The sequence below is a fragment of the Polyergus mexicanus genome, unplaced genomic scaffold (assembly GCF_030449975.1).
Source record: "Polyergus mexicanus isolate NDT 795.1 unplaced genomic scaffold, iyPolMexi1.0 SCAF_3, whole genome shotgun sequence".
Taxonomy (NCBI): Eukaryota; Metazoa; Arthropoda; class Insecta; order Hymenoptera; family Formicidae; genus Polyergus; species Polyergus mexicanus.
This window is the reverse complement of record NW_027223323.1, coordinates 3,468,196-3,484,534: the sequence shown is the minus strand read 5'-3', so window position 1 is coordinate 3,484,534 and position 16,339 is coordinate 3,468,196. Positions and strand designations below refer to the sequence as shown.

Here is a 16,339-nt window from a genome sequence, read left to right as displayed (position 1 = left end):
TCGATCTCGTATAAGACTGGCTGATCTTTCGCTTTTAAAACTACAGGTGACCTGCAGTTTCCCGCGATGAGACGATTGAGCATAGCCACCGCCCACGCATTCTTGCTCGTCTACGCGACAACATCGTTACCGAGCTTCGAGTGCGTGAAGCGTTGCTTCGAAGAAGTGAGAGAACAACGACCCGATTTTCAGGTGTGGCATTATTAAATATATTCATTCGCACGCGATCCATAATCTCGTATAGTGTATAACGTATTCAACATTACACTTGCGATCTAAACAAACTATTGTTTTGCCTTTTTAAAAATTTATATCTACATAATATAATATTTAAAATTGATAAAGAAAATAAGATATTATTTCTTTGACTTAAACTTTTCTTCTCTAAATTATACTTGACGAGAAAAAAGATTGCCTTTCTGGTAAATAAGACTATAGGACGTAGCTATCTTTTGACAGGAAGTACCGATAGTCGTCGCCGGGAACAAGCTTGATCTGGCGCCGGCCCGAAGGGAAGTACCCATCGAGGATGTAAGCGAGTGGCTGTTTTGCGAATTACCCAAGTTACGCGCTAAAGTGATGGAATGCTCGGCAAAGGACGATTATAACATTAAGGATATATTCAGGTGCTTCGTCACGCTTTCCAGAATCGTGCCGAAAAATCCCACCGGCGAGACCGACGAGTCGGGACTCAGAAGGAGATGTTCGGCGTACGGATCTCGCAGGTATTGTGATGCTAATGTTATTGTCTCTTCATGATGTCATTAATCTTTTTGTGTTTTTATATACATAATAATGTATATTGAATACGTCGGCTCCGCTAACTGATTTTACTTTTAACGAAACAAGACAGTTATCAAATTATATGGCAGCTGTATGAAAATAAATAGTTACTCGCAAATTAGATTTTAAGAATAGATAACAAAATCTCTTATTCTTCGTTTAATTTCAAGTAGACTTCACTCAAGCGATATTTTAATTTAAGGCTTGGTTCTTCTATCGAGATACTTAATATTGAAGATTAAGAACATAAAATTTCTTGAAATTTGCCTTGTTATTAGGGGAAAGAGATTGAAAAGTTTAAATTTACTCGTGAAATAAGTCTTACATGTGTTACGATATTCTAAAAAAATATATAACGTATATTTAAAAAAAGATCGTAAAATTGAATGTGTGTGTGTGGCAGTTCGTCTCTTAATTCTTTAAAAATCTGTCATACATCATCACTTAACATTAATTGTGATAGAACTGTAATCTCGAAAGACATAGCGAATCCCTGAGCTTACTTAACCTAGATTGTTGATGCAGGCAGGCTTAAGATGAAGATTGCATCCAACGTAAAACTCAATGAGAACTCAGAATTGTAAGAGGCACGTTTTGGGTTAAATTCACGATGAGAATATGAATTTAGGAGCCTGTCAATATCGCTTAATAATAAATGTGGATTATTAAATTCTTTTCCTTCTCTTTATATTGTACAATTGAAGATGATAACATAGGAAGAGATAAAGAACAGAAGAAATACAATTATAATGATTGTCAAGATTTATATATGAAACAGATTAACTTTAATTATAATCAGCTATTTTCTTGATTTCGTGATACTTGTCAAAGAGGGCTATGGTATATAAAAAAAATCATAATTAATATTTAAGATTGATTAAATAATTTCATAACGCAATTTGCATAATATGTTCAGTCGGTAGAACTGATCAAGATGAATATAACATCTGAACGAAACACATACGTGTAATCGACGTATGTAGGTAAACCATGTTTTGTGAATAGCTTGAAAAAGTCATGCATTCGATGGCCGATATGTCGTAGAATCTGAGAAAGAACTCGTTAAATTATATACATGCGTGCTAAATAAGATTGCATCACGATTTTTTCAAACGACCGTATAACGACGGCAAACCTCATTCGATCTAACACACACATGCAACTCTCATTCGAAAATCCGTCATTTAATCGCGATTCGTTTTATCGATTGATGAAGAACAAATTGACAAAACAAATATTAATAATCTAAAAGATTTTCGATATGTAATTTCCGCGTCGCCAATTGCCATTGGAGCGTATGAGAATGTAAACATAATTGTATAATTCGTTCAATATCGCTTACGATTTAGATATTTATTTCGGATTGTCAACAGATTACGTTACATTGCACTGGAAAGTATTCGCAATTTCTTGTTATTTCTCATATATATTTATTATTATTGATATTCGATAGCTTGCACGCAATTGTACCGCTCGATTCTTTTTATTCATCGCTATATATTGTGCTACTTTCTTATGCAGCTGTTTGAATCATATATACATACGCGGAATGTCTACCATATATTTCCGTAGATGATTCTCATGGAAGACATTGTATCTTTGAAAAAAATACTATAGCTGAAAAAACTAATTTTATCAAATGCTCAATATTTCCTCTTAGATTTATGCCCCGAGAAGTGTGCCTTGACTTAAATTTTATATTTTTCAGCATTTTTTAATAAGAAGCTATAAAATTTTTAATCTGTTCATTTATTTTTTCATTGTATATATACACACATATATATATATATATATATATATATATATATATATATATATATAATTTAATTTATAGAAGAATTTACATATAAATTAATTATAATAATGTAATGCAAAGAGTGTTATCGACCTATTTTTTTTACAAATTTTAATAAAATTTTAAATAATATCTACTACTTTTTTTATTTTGTTCTAAATGTTTAAAACTTCTTTTGAAAAAGCTGACTTTTCTTGCATTACGATAATCTTCTCTCTCTCTCCTTCCGGATGATATAAATTCTTATTATCAAAGAGTCATCGATCCTTCTTTCAAAAATTAAATTAAGACTGTAAACGCACGCGACGAAGATATAATTGAAAAAAGTACCGGGGGAATAGTTGTAACGTTAAACAAAGCATAAACAATAATTTCGACCGTATCTAATTTACATCTGTTATTATTTTATCGCGATGGAAGGTCCGGCAGTCCTGGCGGCAGGACCGGCAGCGCGGGTCCCGGTGGAAATCCTCAGCAAGTAGTCGCAGCTCAGGGCTCCAGCGTCGTCGCTGTTACCGAGGAGGTGAAGAGCAAGCCGCGTAGTCGCAGCCTGATCAGACGCGCCTCGAGAAAGACGAAACAACAGATCAGGGATGCCCACGCTGACGATTGCAACATTTCCTAAAGCCCGATCATACCTATAATAAGAATCGAGGAAGAAATGGTAACTTTCGTCGCGGAGCAGGAGATCGGAATCAGGTTCCGATTATTGGAATGGAAACGCGTTTTCGAGTCAAGTAAACGTAAGACTCGAGATTGCGCCCGCGATATTTGCAAAAAAGCGATTTACGGCAAATAAAATCTTTTTACGGTTGTTAGACGACCAACAGGCGGATCAACATTTTTACTTGTACTTGCTTATTCCGCGTTGATTTACGAGACTTTGAAAGCAAGAAAGAAGTAAACACAGTAAGCCCATAAAGTAACTATAGCCCTAAAAAGAGTCTAGTTTGAGAAGCTCGAGAAGATATAAACCGTCGCGCCGACTTCGTAGAATACGTATCAGAAAATGTATGTATCGATGGCAGGAGTATTATTATCAAATCCTGAGTTTCAGATTGGCTTTTTTCTTTAGCAAAATTAAATGCCCAGATATTAAATATTCGATACGAAATTCTTTTACTTGGACAATATTAAGTTTTAACGTTTAAATGTATTGTAAGTAAGTAAAGCATTAAATTTTCGTCGAAGAAAAAGATGAATGCAATTATATGAAAAAAAGAATCTATAATCGATATACATTTCTTTCAGAATATCTTGTATATAGGTACATTAACGATGTGAACGTGAAATTAATCTTTTATGACGGATATATAATTTTTTCAACAAATGGATAAACTTATATTTCCTCGTGAAAATATTTATGATTATTCAAATGACAAAAGACTCCATTATATATTCGAAAATCATATTTTTGTGTGGCAAAAGGAGCAATTTTAACAATTAAGCAACATTTTCTCACGATTATTTTTGCAGTATTTTCAGAGTATCCCCAAATATATGATACAAAGGCGCAATATAGAATTATTGCACATAGAAAAGTTTGTTTAATATAAGATACATGTTGAATGTTTATATTCACACACACACACACACACACACACACACACACACACACACACACACACACACACACACACACAACATATATAAAACAGACATATCATTTTATTTCTTCAATTTAAATATTTTCTAGAAATTTTAAAAGATTCTATTGAACGTGTAATTAATCGCATAAGAATTTATATATAAAAGCGTTGTTTTACCTTCGGAAAATGGAAGCGCTCGTAAAGTGCGAGATTCGTTCAAAAGACTCGTAAAATTATAAGAGAAAAAAAAAGAGGAAAAGAAAAAGACAAAATAAGAATATATGAAATAACAAAAGTATTATAATATTAAACAAATATTATGAAAGTAGTCTCAAAAAACCACATACGAAAAGATAAAAAAAATTTTTTGTGAATTTTGAATATCTAACGAGATCGTACTAATAAGACAAAAGTGAGAATAAAATCGATAATGGCCAATTTAAGGTACGGCTTTTTGAAAAAAAAATCTAGCCTTTCTCAGTTACTCAGGAAAAAAAACAAGATATTTTTAATATTTTCTCAATATTCTGTTAGAAATTGCAATGAACAATTGGCAAAACATTATGTGTGTGATAAAACGTTAATCGTTATCTAAAATAATTATCAACAAAAATGTTCAATAATATCTGGCAAAATTAAAATCAATTTAAATGTCAATTAGGCACACAGAAATTTTGTAACACATGCTACTCTTACGATTAAATATGTACGCTTGGACGACCATTTTAAAAATTCAGAGATGCACTTTTAAAACCTTTTATCTCACGCGATGCACATTCATAATTGTTGTGTAAATATCAATTTTATTTGTGTCACAAGAAATTTCAGGCACGCAAACAACGCCCATATGCAAAAAGAAAATTGTTTGCTAATAACAAATTATAATCTACAAAGCACAAAAAATATCTCTTTTTCTGCTACCTCTTTAGTTATATTTTGTTATCAGATTTATGATTCTCTCTTATAATATTTATCTCTTGTAATTCTTATGATAATAATCAGCTACTACAATCTTTAAGTTTTATATTACATATTGTCTTCATGAAAACACATTTTTTTAAAGTTTGACGATCTGATTCTCCAATTATCGTATGTGCAACAATATTACAGTCAAATCCTATTTAACAAGAATTTCACTAAAGTTTTTCAACCATTTTTCGATAAATTTTTATATTGTAACGCGCGTTACATATCTTAATAATTAATATCTTATTTAAGATTTTGTTAAAATAATATTTGTATGTGATAGAATTAAAAAAAATGATTAATCTTTCATAATCACTTTATCCAACTAAACTTTATATTTAAATTTAAAAAATGTTCATAGAAAGTGATGATAGTTCTGAGATATCCTGTGTAAAACATTTAATTTTATATTAAATCTTTTTATCAAATTTTTATATGGGTTAAACGTTGTTTTAACAATTTCAAAGGTCATAATATATTAGTTTTTATTCTGTATATCGAGTGCATAATAATCACGTGAATGGTTCGCAATCGTTGGAAATATCATGCTAATATCCCGAAAGTATACTATACGCGACATATATATATATACACACATATATATTTAGGAATTATATATTCATAAACATTTAAAGATACCATTAGAAATTCCAATGACACGTACCTACGGGAGATATATCGAAGCACATTATTTTAGATATCCGGATCTAGATAGGGTGCTGACTATAATGTAGTTAGGGACGAATCGATACAAACGATTCTCCTCCTTGTTCTATATATATGTACATTTCTCTCTTAACGAATCTCGTTCATGCTCTAATTTCTTCCAATTATTTTTTACAATATTTAATTTAGCTGTTACTATAATTGTTATTACTGCTGTTATTACATTATTACCATATATTATGCTTTAAAGAGTATTAAATTATATTATTTATTTTTGGACACATATATTTTATACGTTCCAATTTTTTATTAGATTTTTTGTTATTATTTAGAATTAAAATAATATTATAAGCTATATATATATATATATATATATATATATATATATATATATATATATATATATATATATATTCAACGAGATAAGAATATAATATTTACATTCATATCATTATTTCTATTAAAAATATAATTTTAAAATATTTATCCAAAAAGAGACAATAACTAAGAAAAATATTAAATTAACAAAACATTAATTATCAAAACTTTTGCTTGTGTAAAAAAAATATTATGATAGTATTTCCAAATTAATTACTTAATTGATAAAGCACAAAAAAATATTGTATATTGATATACAATAGAATTATTTGTAATACGCGAGATTTATTTTTTGTAAAATCAAAAATACATTTTACCTCAAAATAAATCAAAATAGATGGTGGAATAAATATTGAAAAAAAATATTTTGTATATGTAATTATGAAATAAGAAAAGAGATCTATCTCTAAATTGTATAAAATAGAACAAGGAAGAGATTCATATACCATCGTAACTGAACCGATGCACAAAAGGGATTGAAAGAGATATTACAATCTGAAACAATTACAAAATACTCAAATGTACGCAAAATGTATCTTGAATATATGTCACAATTGACACGTAGACATTAAAAAAAAATGTATAATATAGCATTACACAATTAAGCAAATATAAAAATTGGAATAGCAAGATGAGAGAATATTCTATGCGATATTTGAAATTTCGCACAAAATATTCGCATATATTGGAGAGTTATGTTGTATAGTTGTTATAATTTCGTTAATTCGCGGTTGTATGCGAGAAATATATTTCTCAAAATATAATCTGATAACTTATAAAATTTTTTCAATGTATCTTATTTTTTGTATCGTGAAAGTAGAGATATGTTTAAATTTGTTGCGAATTAAATTGCGAGAATAGATCGTACAAAATACTTACAAAGATAAAGATTAAAATATTTCGGTAAGAAGCTCAGATACGGTATTAAAGCAAAACTGATATTTTGCGGAAAATATCAAGCCTTTTGCTAACGATAAAATATGAATTAACTTAATTTGATATATATTGCAAAATAAATTAGAGAAAGACTAATATTTGCAAAGAAAATTTATGTATGCTAATATCATAATATAGTGTCTTTTGTAATAATAATTGTAGAGATTAAATTTTCAAGTATGAAATACTTGAAGCAATATATACGTCCTCATCAAGAATAAAGAAAATTTTTACAAAATCGTGTAATTTAAATAATTAAAATAATGAACAACTTTGCCAATTTGTTGCCAATTGTTAGCGTAAATGTGAAAATAATGAATGTTGCATTATAATAAGATTTTTGCAAAATAATGATTATAATATCAATTAAAATATCACCATTCATTTTTATACTTATGTCAATTATCAAGCTGTTTAGTATTTTTACTTTAGCGGCAATATTTTTAATATTATTGGAGTAATTCACGCTTGAAAGTTTAAGCTATCTAAAAAATATGAGCAGAAAACAAATTTTTTTGGATTTAAATGGAGATTATTGATTAAGACGATAATTGATAAAGACGCAAGCTAAAAAAAGGATCAATCGCCGCTCTGTTAAGTAACGCGACTAGATTACGAATATTAATAACCGTCCTATTAAGATATTTTTCGCGCGACCAAGAGGAAATTATAAAGGTGAAAGGTACGTTCAGCGAAGTGAACTGAAATCATGAGATGTTCTGCGTAAGTTCATTGTTGAAAGAAAGGTCATGAAAATATGCTTAGTGAGTATCTCACGAATGTTCCGCGCAAACGTATATGCGTGAAATTTTGTATTTTGACATTTTAATGCGAGAAATCCATGTACTACTTCTATCAGTTTTATCGTCTTTGTATAAATATTCATGTAATGTTTATCATCGATAAACGTGCAACATGTAAGAAAGAAAAATACAATTAATTTCTCAAAGCATCCGAAATATAGATTTAGTTATATATTAGATATATATATATATATATATATATATATATATATATATATATATACATGCACAGAAATTTGGTAAATATAAAAATATTTCTGTATATTACTGCGTTTAGGAGATAAGACATAACTTTTTTCAAAAAATTTCTTAAAAATAAATATATAAATCACAAAAGAAAAAAATATACATATAACAGGAAAGATATAATTTCGTGGAAAAATTATAATAAAATATAAAAAAGTATTGAAATTAGATTAAAATCGAAATAGATTTCTAAGATTTAAACGATTCAAGACAGGCTGCAAAGTTATATCTAGAAGATCTTGCACGTTTACCGACGATATACAAATGCAATTTTGTTATAACGATTGCAGCAAACATTCTCCTCTGTGTCCATAAAACTTTGCGCATAACTTCAACAGATTTCTCTTGAAGTAGACTCCCATTAAACTTTTTACTCGTATCTTGCTTAAGCTTTTTCCGCACCCATAATTTATATCCAAAACACATACTCTAAATGATGATCGAATATTATTCAGTCTATATTTAAATATGTACAATGGACCAAAAATCGATCAATCTTTAGAATTTCGATCTGCATAAGAGATTGATCGACAAAAGCTGTTAACCCGATCTTTAAAAAATTGTAACAAAATAGTTTTTTGCATGAAAATGGGACAATGGCGTTTAGCAATTAATACGAATAATAATCGATTTTTTTCCAGAGTCTGTTCCGAGTACCTTCTAATTAGAACGGATAATGTACATAGAAAGCCATACAAATATAATTATTATCTTCAATTTGTTAATAATCGGGATTTTTGCAACGATACAATATATCTCTTATGTATACGAGTACTCACTTTTAATCTGCGTATCGTCGCATAGAAATCAAGGACACGCTCCACCCTTCTTCTCGAAGTCTGCGAGAAATGTTATGTATATATAAGCGTCCTCTTTCTAATTTCCTTAAGCTTAATCTCGTGCGCAAACAAGCGGAATGGCCGGGTAATGATGTCCCTGTAAATAATTAATGTTGTAACCTTTAATGTAGTTAGGTATGTTTTCCCAAATGATACTGTATACGTTATCGGTAATCGGCACGATATCGTGTGTATCTATATATTATAGATTGTGTCAGAAATTCTCTATTATTTCTGAAATACCCTTTGAAAACTGTACGCATAGTTTAAAAGTTTACCTAATATTTTTTATTTAAGAATAATATTGTATATTATATTATTATATTCATATTTTACACATTTTACTTTTATATTTTATATTATAATATATTAATATTAACGCTCTGCAAAATTATGTAACGACCAACAGAAACACATTAATATGAATATAAAGTGATGATATGTTAATAATAGTAGAATGGATCAGTAACTGAGAATTTTAAAAATTCAGCTCGATATGGATGTAGCACATGATTTTTGTGTTCATCCATGAGAACAAAAACGTGGTAATTGCTGCAAAAAAGGCGTAAAAAATAAATTTATTAAAATTATACCAATGTTAAAGCTTAGAATATTTCTTCGGAATATATTGAGCTATTGAATACTTTAAATATTACAACTTGTTTCGAACTTTATTTTAATCTGTTTCTGATCGTATATAAAATATGTTATAAATATCAAAAAAAAAAAAATGCGTACATTTTTTGGCAAATTGTACATATAGTATATAAGGCGAAAACAAGAGGCTAAGCTAATGAATCAAAACTGAAAAACTTTCGAGAATCTTTCTCTCTCTCTAATATCTATGTGTAAGTTAAAACTTAAGGCGCTCGTATATCTTAACGACTTGCTTACCGACTGCTTATCAGTTAATTTATTATATTCAGGTCGCAAAATTTACATTTATAAAGTTTCAGAGATATATATCACGTTGTTATGATTAGTGATAAAATTACACACTTGTAAATCAGGTATAAATTAGAAATAGAAATATAGTAGAAAAATAAAGTAAAACAAATATTTCAGATTAATATTCTAAATTAATATATATATATATATATATATATATATATTTTTTTTTAATGTGAGATAATCGTGCGAGAAATACTGAAATAATCAAAGATACTTTTACCATTGTTCGCAATTCACAAATAATATATAGTTACAGTTGTACAATAAAAATGTAAACAGGAACAAGATAAACTATATGCATCGTTTGGCCTTATCAACATTTAGGTTTGGAAAAATTTTAATCGCACAACGATTATCTGTAAGCTGGACGGTAATAAAGACGTTAAGAGGAGAACCAATGAAATCCGAATTCAAACTATCGATATGCCTGTGTCTGTATATCTATACTCTCTCTTCTCTCTTTCTCTCTCGTTGTCGAAAAAAATAGTAACTTGTAAAATTAACTTAATTTACCTTTTATCGCACACTAATCGACGAGCTTATTACGGACCACGACGACGCTGAGAGTTATTAGTCTATCTGCGAACTTTGCCGTATACGAAACGATGTGAAATCTGATACTGATTTACGCTCTTCTTGAACGCACAGAACGATTCATAATCTTCCCCAATCGATCATCTTGCAAACGAATTTAATTGATATATATATTTTAATTTACATACTTATATATATGCTCGTGCCAATTTTTTGTTCGTTCCTTTTCATTGTTTACAAAATTATGTTATTTTTCTGATTGTTATAATATATAATTACAAACTAATCTCTCTGACATTATGCGACGCAGGAAATACATGAACTCGGCGAAAAATCAGATCGAGTACAATGCAAAGTATCGGTATAGTATGAAGTCGGGCACAATGAATGAGAACCAATTAAAATGTAATAAATTTGAATTTTGATTTTACGCGCTAAAATATAAATATTTTTCTAAAATTGCCATTTGAACCAAATAAGATTTTAAAAATCACTTTGTTTTTGTTAAAAAATATTTTTCTATCTCAAAATAAGTAATAAATTCTTTTTACGCCGATTTTGTTTCTTTTAATATAGAATATCTCTTATATATTAAATTTACTTTGTGTAATTAAAATATTTTTTAATGAAGTGATTATTGCAAAGAAATTTGTATTTATCGGCTATTGATAACAAGAGGTATTTTGCATTCGAGAATATTAATTAAAATATAATATTTTGTTCACGTGTGCTACATAAAACAGTTTATGATGCAATTGATGCAAATGCGTAATTTCTGTATTCTATATGTTATTGAAACTGTCATTTTTAAAAATAGATTCTTTTATACTTCCTGTAATTAAAATAATATAACTACTCGCTCATTTTTCGAAGAGAAAATAAAAAGATACATTAATAAGAAATATATAACTGAAAATAGAGCATATTAAATGTCCCTCATTATCACTTCATATATATATATATATATATACACACACACACACACACACATACACATGCACGCATGCACGCACACATATACATACATATATACATATACACACACATACAGATATAAATTTATCTTATAATAATAATTTTATTCGTCGACGTATCTTCTCATTATTTTTGTGCGTTAATGAGAGATATTCAATTTGCTCTGCTTTCTTTCAATTTTTCGGTTTGGCGTATAAATTAGATTGAATATTTACATGTCCCCATCGTACTTATAAAGAATCGCACGATATCAGATGGACCGGAATCAATAATATTAATCTTATAAGACAATTGACTTTGTTTATTAACAAAGTTAAATATACACACACTTTGAAACTAAAAACAGGATTAGAATTCCTATCCCTAAATTTTTTTAATGAAGATAAATATTTTCTCTTAAAAAAAAATTGCGGTATATATTGTTGCAAGAAATAAGATGTTAATATCTCCAATTTCATGTTTGATCATTGATTCCATAGTAATCCCGCAGATTAAAACTTTTTTGATGTAAAAAGATGAAAAATTGTACAATCGAAAATTGCAGCCCAAAACATTTCTTTTGCGCTAGAATATTTTCCGAATATTACAAATTTAAAAAAATTTGTTTTAAAATAAAACTGATCTAAGAGAATCGTAAATTTTAGGTTTTATTGGATCGCAATTTAGTTTCTAAATCAAATAATTATAAACAATTCCGGAGTCGCTTGATTTACCGCAAATAATAAATATATCGTAGATGAAACAGACAATGCATAATATGTTTTTATGACCAATCTCTAAGTATCTCGCAGTTTTTTCAAGTGTAAGCACTTCATTCGCAATTCTTTGTTTTATCAAAGTGCATGTTACTTTGACAACTTGAATATTTTTGTAATCGCGCAAATCTAATTAGTTAATAGAACTGTGCGTTCGACATTATTCAGTTGCAGTTGCGGCTTAATCGTAATAAAAAAGCACTTGCATTTGTGATGTGAGAGATTAACTATTTTCCACTTTTATTTATCCACTCCATTATCACTCTCTAGATTTAATTAAAAATTCAGCGTCTGTTACTGTATAATCTTTGACTTATTATAAGCAATCATATTTAGTATATATAAATTTTACTGTATTTTCCACTTGATATTTACACAATTTAATATCCTCCTATTGTCACAACTCCACTGAATATTGTACTTCAACATTGATTGGCAACCAACTCATTTATCTTTTACCATACAATGTCAAAAGACGATTATAATTGGTTATTAATTTAAAAACCTGTGTGTATGTGTGTAATATTATCCCAAAATATATCAAAAAAGAAAAATGGATTTGATTACAAAATTGATTATTTTATAAAAAAGAAATTAATTTTGAATATATTTCATTTACATTAAAAGAAAGTCTCGCTATATCAAATATTATTAAAGAAACTTTATACACTTTGTAGAAATCTTGAATATAAAATTTACACACTAAAGAGAATCCTGCAACATGGATTTTATAAGAATAAAAAAGTGAAAATGAAAGATTATTCTGATAGATAAATATTACACATATCACTACAAAAATCGAGTTTTTCTTTCTTTCTTACTCTTTTCTCTTCAATAATAAATAACCTATATATGTGTATGTGTGTGTGTCATGTGTATGCACGTATATAATTGTACAATATCATCACAGGAATTTACAAATATTAAAGCAGCTACAGCATGCAACTTGTTCATTAACTTCATTAAATAAAAATAAAGAGATGAATTACTACCTATTGCTTTTATATGTATATGCTATACAAACATTAATATTACAATCCTATGAAGAAATAGTTGTAACATTCGAGTTCGTGTCGGAATTGCATTCATTGTCCATTCCATGGAATAGGTATTTGAAATACTGGACATATGGCTGACAATGTTCTCCTCTTGTAAAAGCCGTGGTATTGTGCAATCTCAAATTGCGTTGTTCAAAGAACTTGAAAACCGAATGAAAAAGTGTCGCGTTGTCAGCAGCTTTCGCCGCCTCTAAGAATTTTCTTGCAGATACCTGATCTACCATCCCAACTGAACGAATGTATCTAAAAAATGTAGACATATTATTGTGTCCAAATGTCATCTCGAATTCAAGATATAACCTTCCAAATTACCGCAAGGCAGCCAAAATATGTCCCTTAGATAAAAGCACTTCAATTATCTCTTCATGTGCGTTGCCCAATCGCTTTAGCATATCCAATGCCAACTGATGTGCTGCCGGATACAAGTTTTCCAGAGAAAGTAGCAAGCAGGCTAAAGGCTTTGAATCAGCGACCACGTGATATTGTAACAATTGATGGAGCTGATAGTAAGCCTTTCGATGTACTAGCGTTGTGATGATCAATTCGTGCAAGTAATGTTGCACCGGTATTCCATGTTCAGCTAATGATCTATATGAAATCCGATACAATTATAAAAAATAAAATAAACTGAATTTATTCTGAGTTATCAGCTATTATATAATTTTTATATACCTGATATATTCAAGCAAAACCCATATTATCATCTTTGGCTCTATTGTGTCTTCAGGAAATTTGGATAATATGTGACTGTACATGTCGCTTTGATCGAGTAATAACTTATACTTAAAATTTTCAGCCACTGTTGTTATATTTTTTACATTATTTTGTAAAGGTGTTCCCATCTGAAATTAATAAATAAATAGATAATATATTGTGTTCTAATTGTCATATACAAAAAGAATTCAATTTAGCATTACCTGATTTTGTATTTCGCTTTCTAGATAATTTCTGTATACAAAATTAAGTTTATCAAATATAGTTGGCATCTCCATTAAGCTTATAGGTAACTGCGTCATTAAGCTCTGTAAAACTTGTATTAATATCTGCTTAGCATTCGATCGTTGCATTAAAAATTCTACAAGGAGTACTTTATCTGTAATTAATTTCACCAAAGCTTCCAATCTGAGCTCGATATACCTGTATTAATATTAAATAAATAAAAAAACTCGTAGATCGATATGCAAATAATTCAAAATAAGAAGCATTAAATACAAACGTACCATAAACAACCCAGCTTTACATCAATTATTATATTTGGTTGAAAAACAACCCAATTAGGGGAATCTATGTAATATTAAGACTCAATACATTTAGATCATTAAGATAATTTTGTTATAAATATTTAAATATTATACTTAAATCCCCATAAACATAAGATTTATATTTAAATGAAAGGATACATAACTGACATGGCTGAAACATCTGATCGGATAAGGTTGTACCTGGTACTTTAAGATTAAATGGTTTAATTGGTTTTGCCATAGTTACACTGGTATGATGCATTACTGTCCCATCACTCACCCCAGACAACATGATATCAAATATCATTGACGTCTATATAAAAGTACACAGTTAAATTCTGCTATTCGAAATAAATTTATTTATATTGAATGGTAATATAATATAATAGTAATACCTTTGATGCTTGATGATGAACAATGATGAGATTATCAACAACATTTATAGCAAATCTGCCACTAACATCCAATTTTAACATATGACTCTTTTTGATAGTCATCATCCTGCACAAGAAGACAATTATAATATAATGCACAGATATTGGCTATTACATTTAAAGTAATAGAAAGCAAATCTTACTTATGTACAGTATAAATATATACAAATGCTGTTCCCATTGAGCGGTTAGCTCCTGGTTGATGCCTTAACAAAATTATGCAAGGCGTTCCATATAATACACCCAATGCAACATCTCTTTCAGAAACAGCCAGTTTCCCTGGTTTTGTTATACTATGCTCAACTGAAATATATTACAGATGCAAAAATAATTTGTCTGACTTAAATATATTTAAACATATTTGTTGCCTCTTACTAACTTTCAAACTTAGTTAATTTATGAAGATTCCCAGGTGTAACGTTCAATGCTTGTATTTGATTACCAACCGTGCCAGATGATAATAATACCAAATAACTTTTAGGGCAGAATACAAACCAATTTACCCCTAAACTTAAGCACTTTAGTGCTTTAATAGTACGTTTCTCTGAATTAACCTGAAACAACAGCATTAATTTTGATATTGACTAATATAATTTTCTAATTAATAGAAAGGAAAAAGTATAGAAATTTCTTACATGAAACAATTCTACACCATGATCCGTGATTACAAGTATTTCAGTGCCATGTGTCCAAACAAAACCCAATATTGTGGCGTTCTTTCCTTTGCATGGCTGAGAGTACTCAACATGATCCAAGCCGGATACAGAGGAATAATTGACAAATTCCACTGATGAATTAGTGCGTTGAATCGCAAGTATGTTCATATCAGGAGAGAACTTGATAGATATTACCGGGCCTCTGTCCTCCATCCGAAAACTTAAGTTCTGGTCCGGGCCCTTAACGAGCACTCCTGTAACACCACCTGAGCGAACTGCAAATACCTGTGTACAGATTAATTTTTATCATATCAGAAATAGAGATAAAAAACTTTTCATCAACTGAGAAAATCGACTAACTTGTTGTTTCGAATCATCGAAAAACACATTCGTGAGGCAGCTGACTGATTCGAACCTGATAGGATCAGCAGACAATTCTAGATAATAATTGTCGCTCTGCCCCCGATCGTCAACTTCCATGTCTGGCATATCTGATCATCTGATCCAAATCCAAAATCCAAACGCTTGACAGTTCTCGGGACTGCACTAGGGATAAAATTCTAACGCAGTGCTACCAATATAAGAATTAAAAAATCTCCTCAATTTCTGTTTTTCTCTACATTAGATTTACTTACATATTGCTTGCATTTTTTACACTTAAATTTTTTGATTTCTCTCTCCAACGCTGAAATATATATTCACAGATGCGAACAAAGTTTTATGTTTATAAAAGC

The 16,339-nt window shown here is 29.4% G+C and overlaps 2 protein-coding genes across 5 annotated transcripts in view; one reads left to right on the top strand and one right to left on the bottom strand.

The window, feature by feature from the left end:
* The window catches only part of LOC138944859 (GTP-binding protein Di-Ras2), a 78,744-nt gene extending 73,448 nt beyond the window's left edge, over nucleotides 1–5,296 (top strand). For both annotated transcript variants that reach the window (XM_070315922.1, XM_070315921.1), the window contains 3 exons: nucleotides 47–192; nucleotides 460–725; nucleotides 2,999–5,296. In XM_070315922.1, coding sequence (XP_070172023.1) covers nucleotides 47–192; nucleotides 460–725; nucleotides 2,999–3,203 — 617 coding nt within the window. In that variant the 3' untranslated portion in view covers nucleotides 3,204–5,296. The remainder of the gene's footprint in view (nucleotides 1–46; nucleotides 193–459; nucleotides 726–2,998) is intronic.
* On the bottom strand, nucleotides 2,672–16,333 carry Bulli (regulator of MON1-CCZ1 complex protein bulli). 3 transcript variants are annotated; one of them, XR_011448885.1, is made up of 14 exons: nucleotides 16,241–16,333; nucleotides 15,966–16,176; nucleotides 15,585–15,890; nucleotides 15,329–15,503; nucleotides 15,093–15,252; nucleotides 14,911–15,016; nucleotides 14,675–14,828; nucleotides 14,495–14,558; nucleotides 14,192–14,411; nucleotides 13,947–14,116; nucleotides 13,587–13,862; nucleotides 13,241–13,517; nucleotides 8,942–9,098; nucleotides 2,672–3,216 (listed from the first exon to the last, which is right to left on the bottom strand). XR_011448885.1 is itself a non-coding variant. In XM_070315918.1 (12 exons), the coding sequence occupies exons 2-12, from the start codon at nucleotides 16,092–16,094 to the stop codon at nucleotides 13,256–13,258; spliced, it is 2,022 nt and encodes a 673-aa protein (XP_070172019.1). In that variant the 5' UTR covers nucleotides 16,095–16,176; nucleotides 16,241–16,333; the 3' UTR covers nucleotides 10,943–13,255. The 3 variants fall into 3 exon arrangements, 2 of the variants coding, with proteins under 2 accessions (XP_070172019.1, XP_070172020.1); XM_070315918.1 differs by lacking the exons at nucleotides 2,672–3,216; nucleotides 8,942–9,098 and having other exon boundaries at nucleotides 10,943–13,517; XM_070315919.1 differs by lacking the exons at nucleotides 2,672–3,216; nucleotides 8,942–9,098 and having other exon boundaries at nucleotides 10,943–13,517; nucleotides 15,966–16,151; nucleotides 16,241–16,268.
* Between the last annotated feature and the right edge of the window lie 6 nt (nucleotides 16,334–16,339).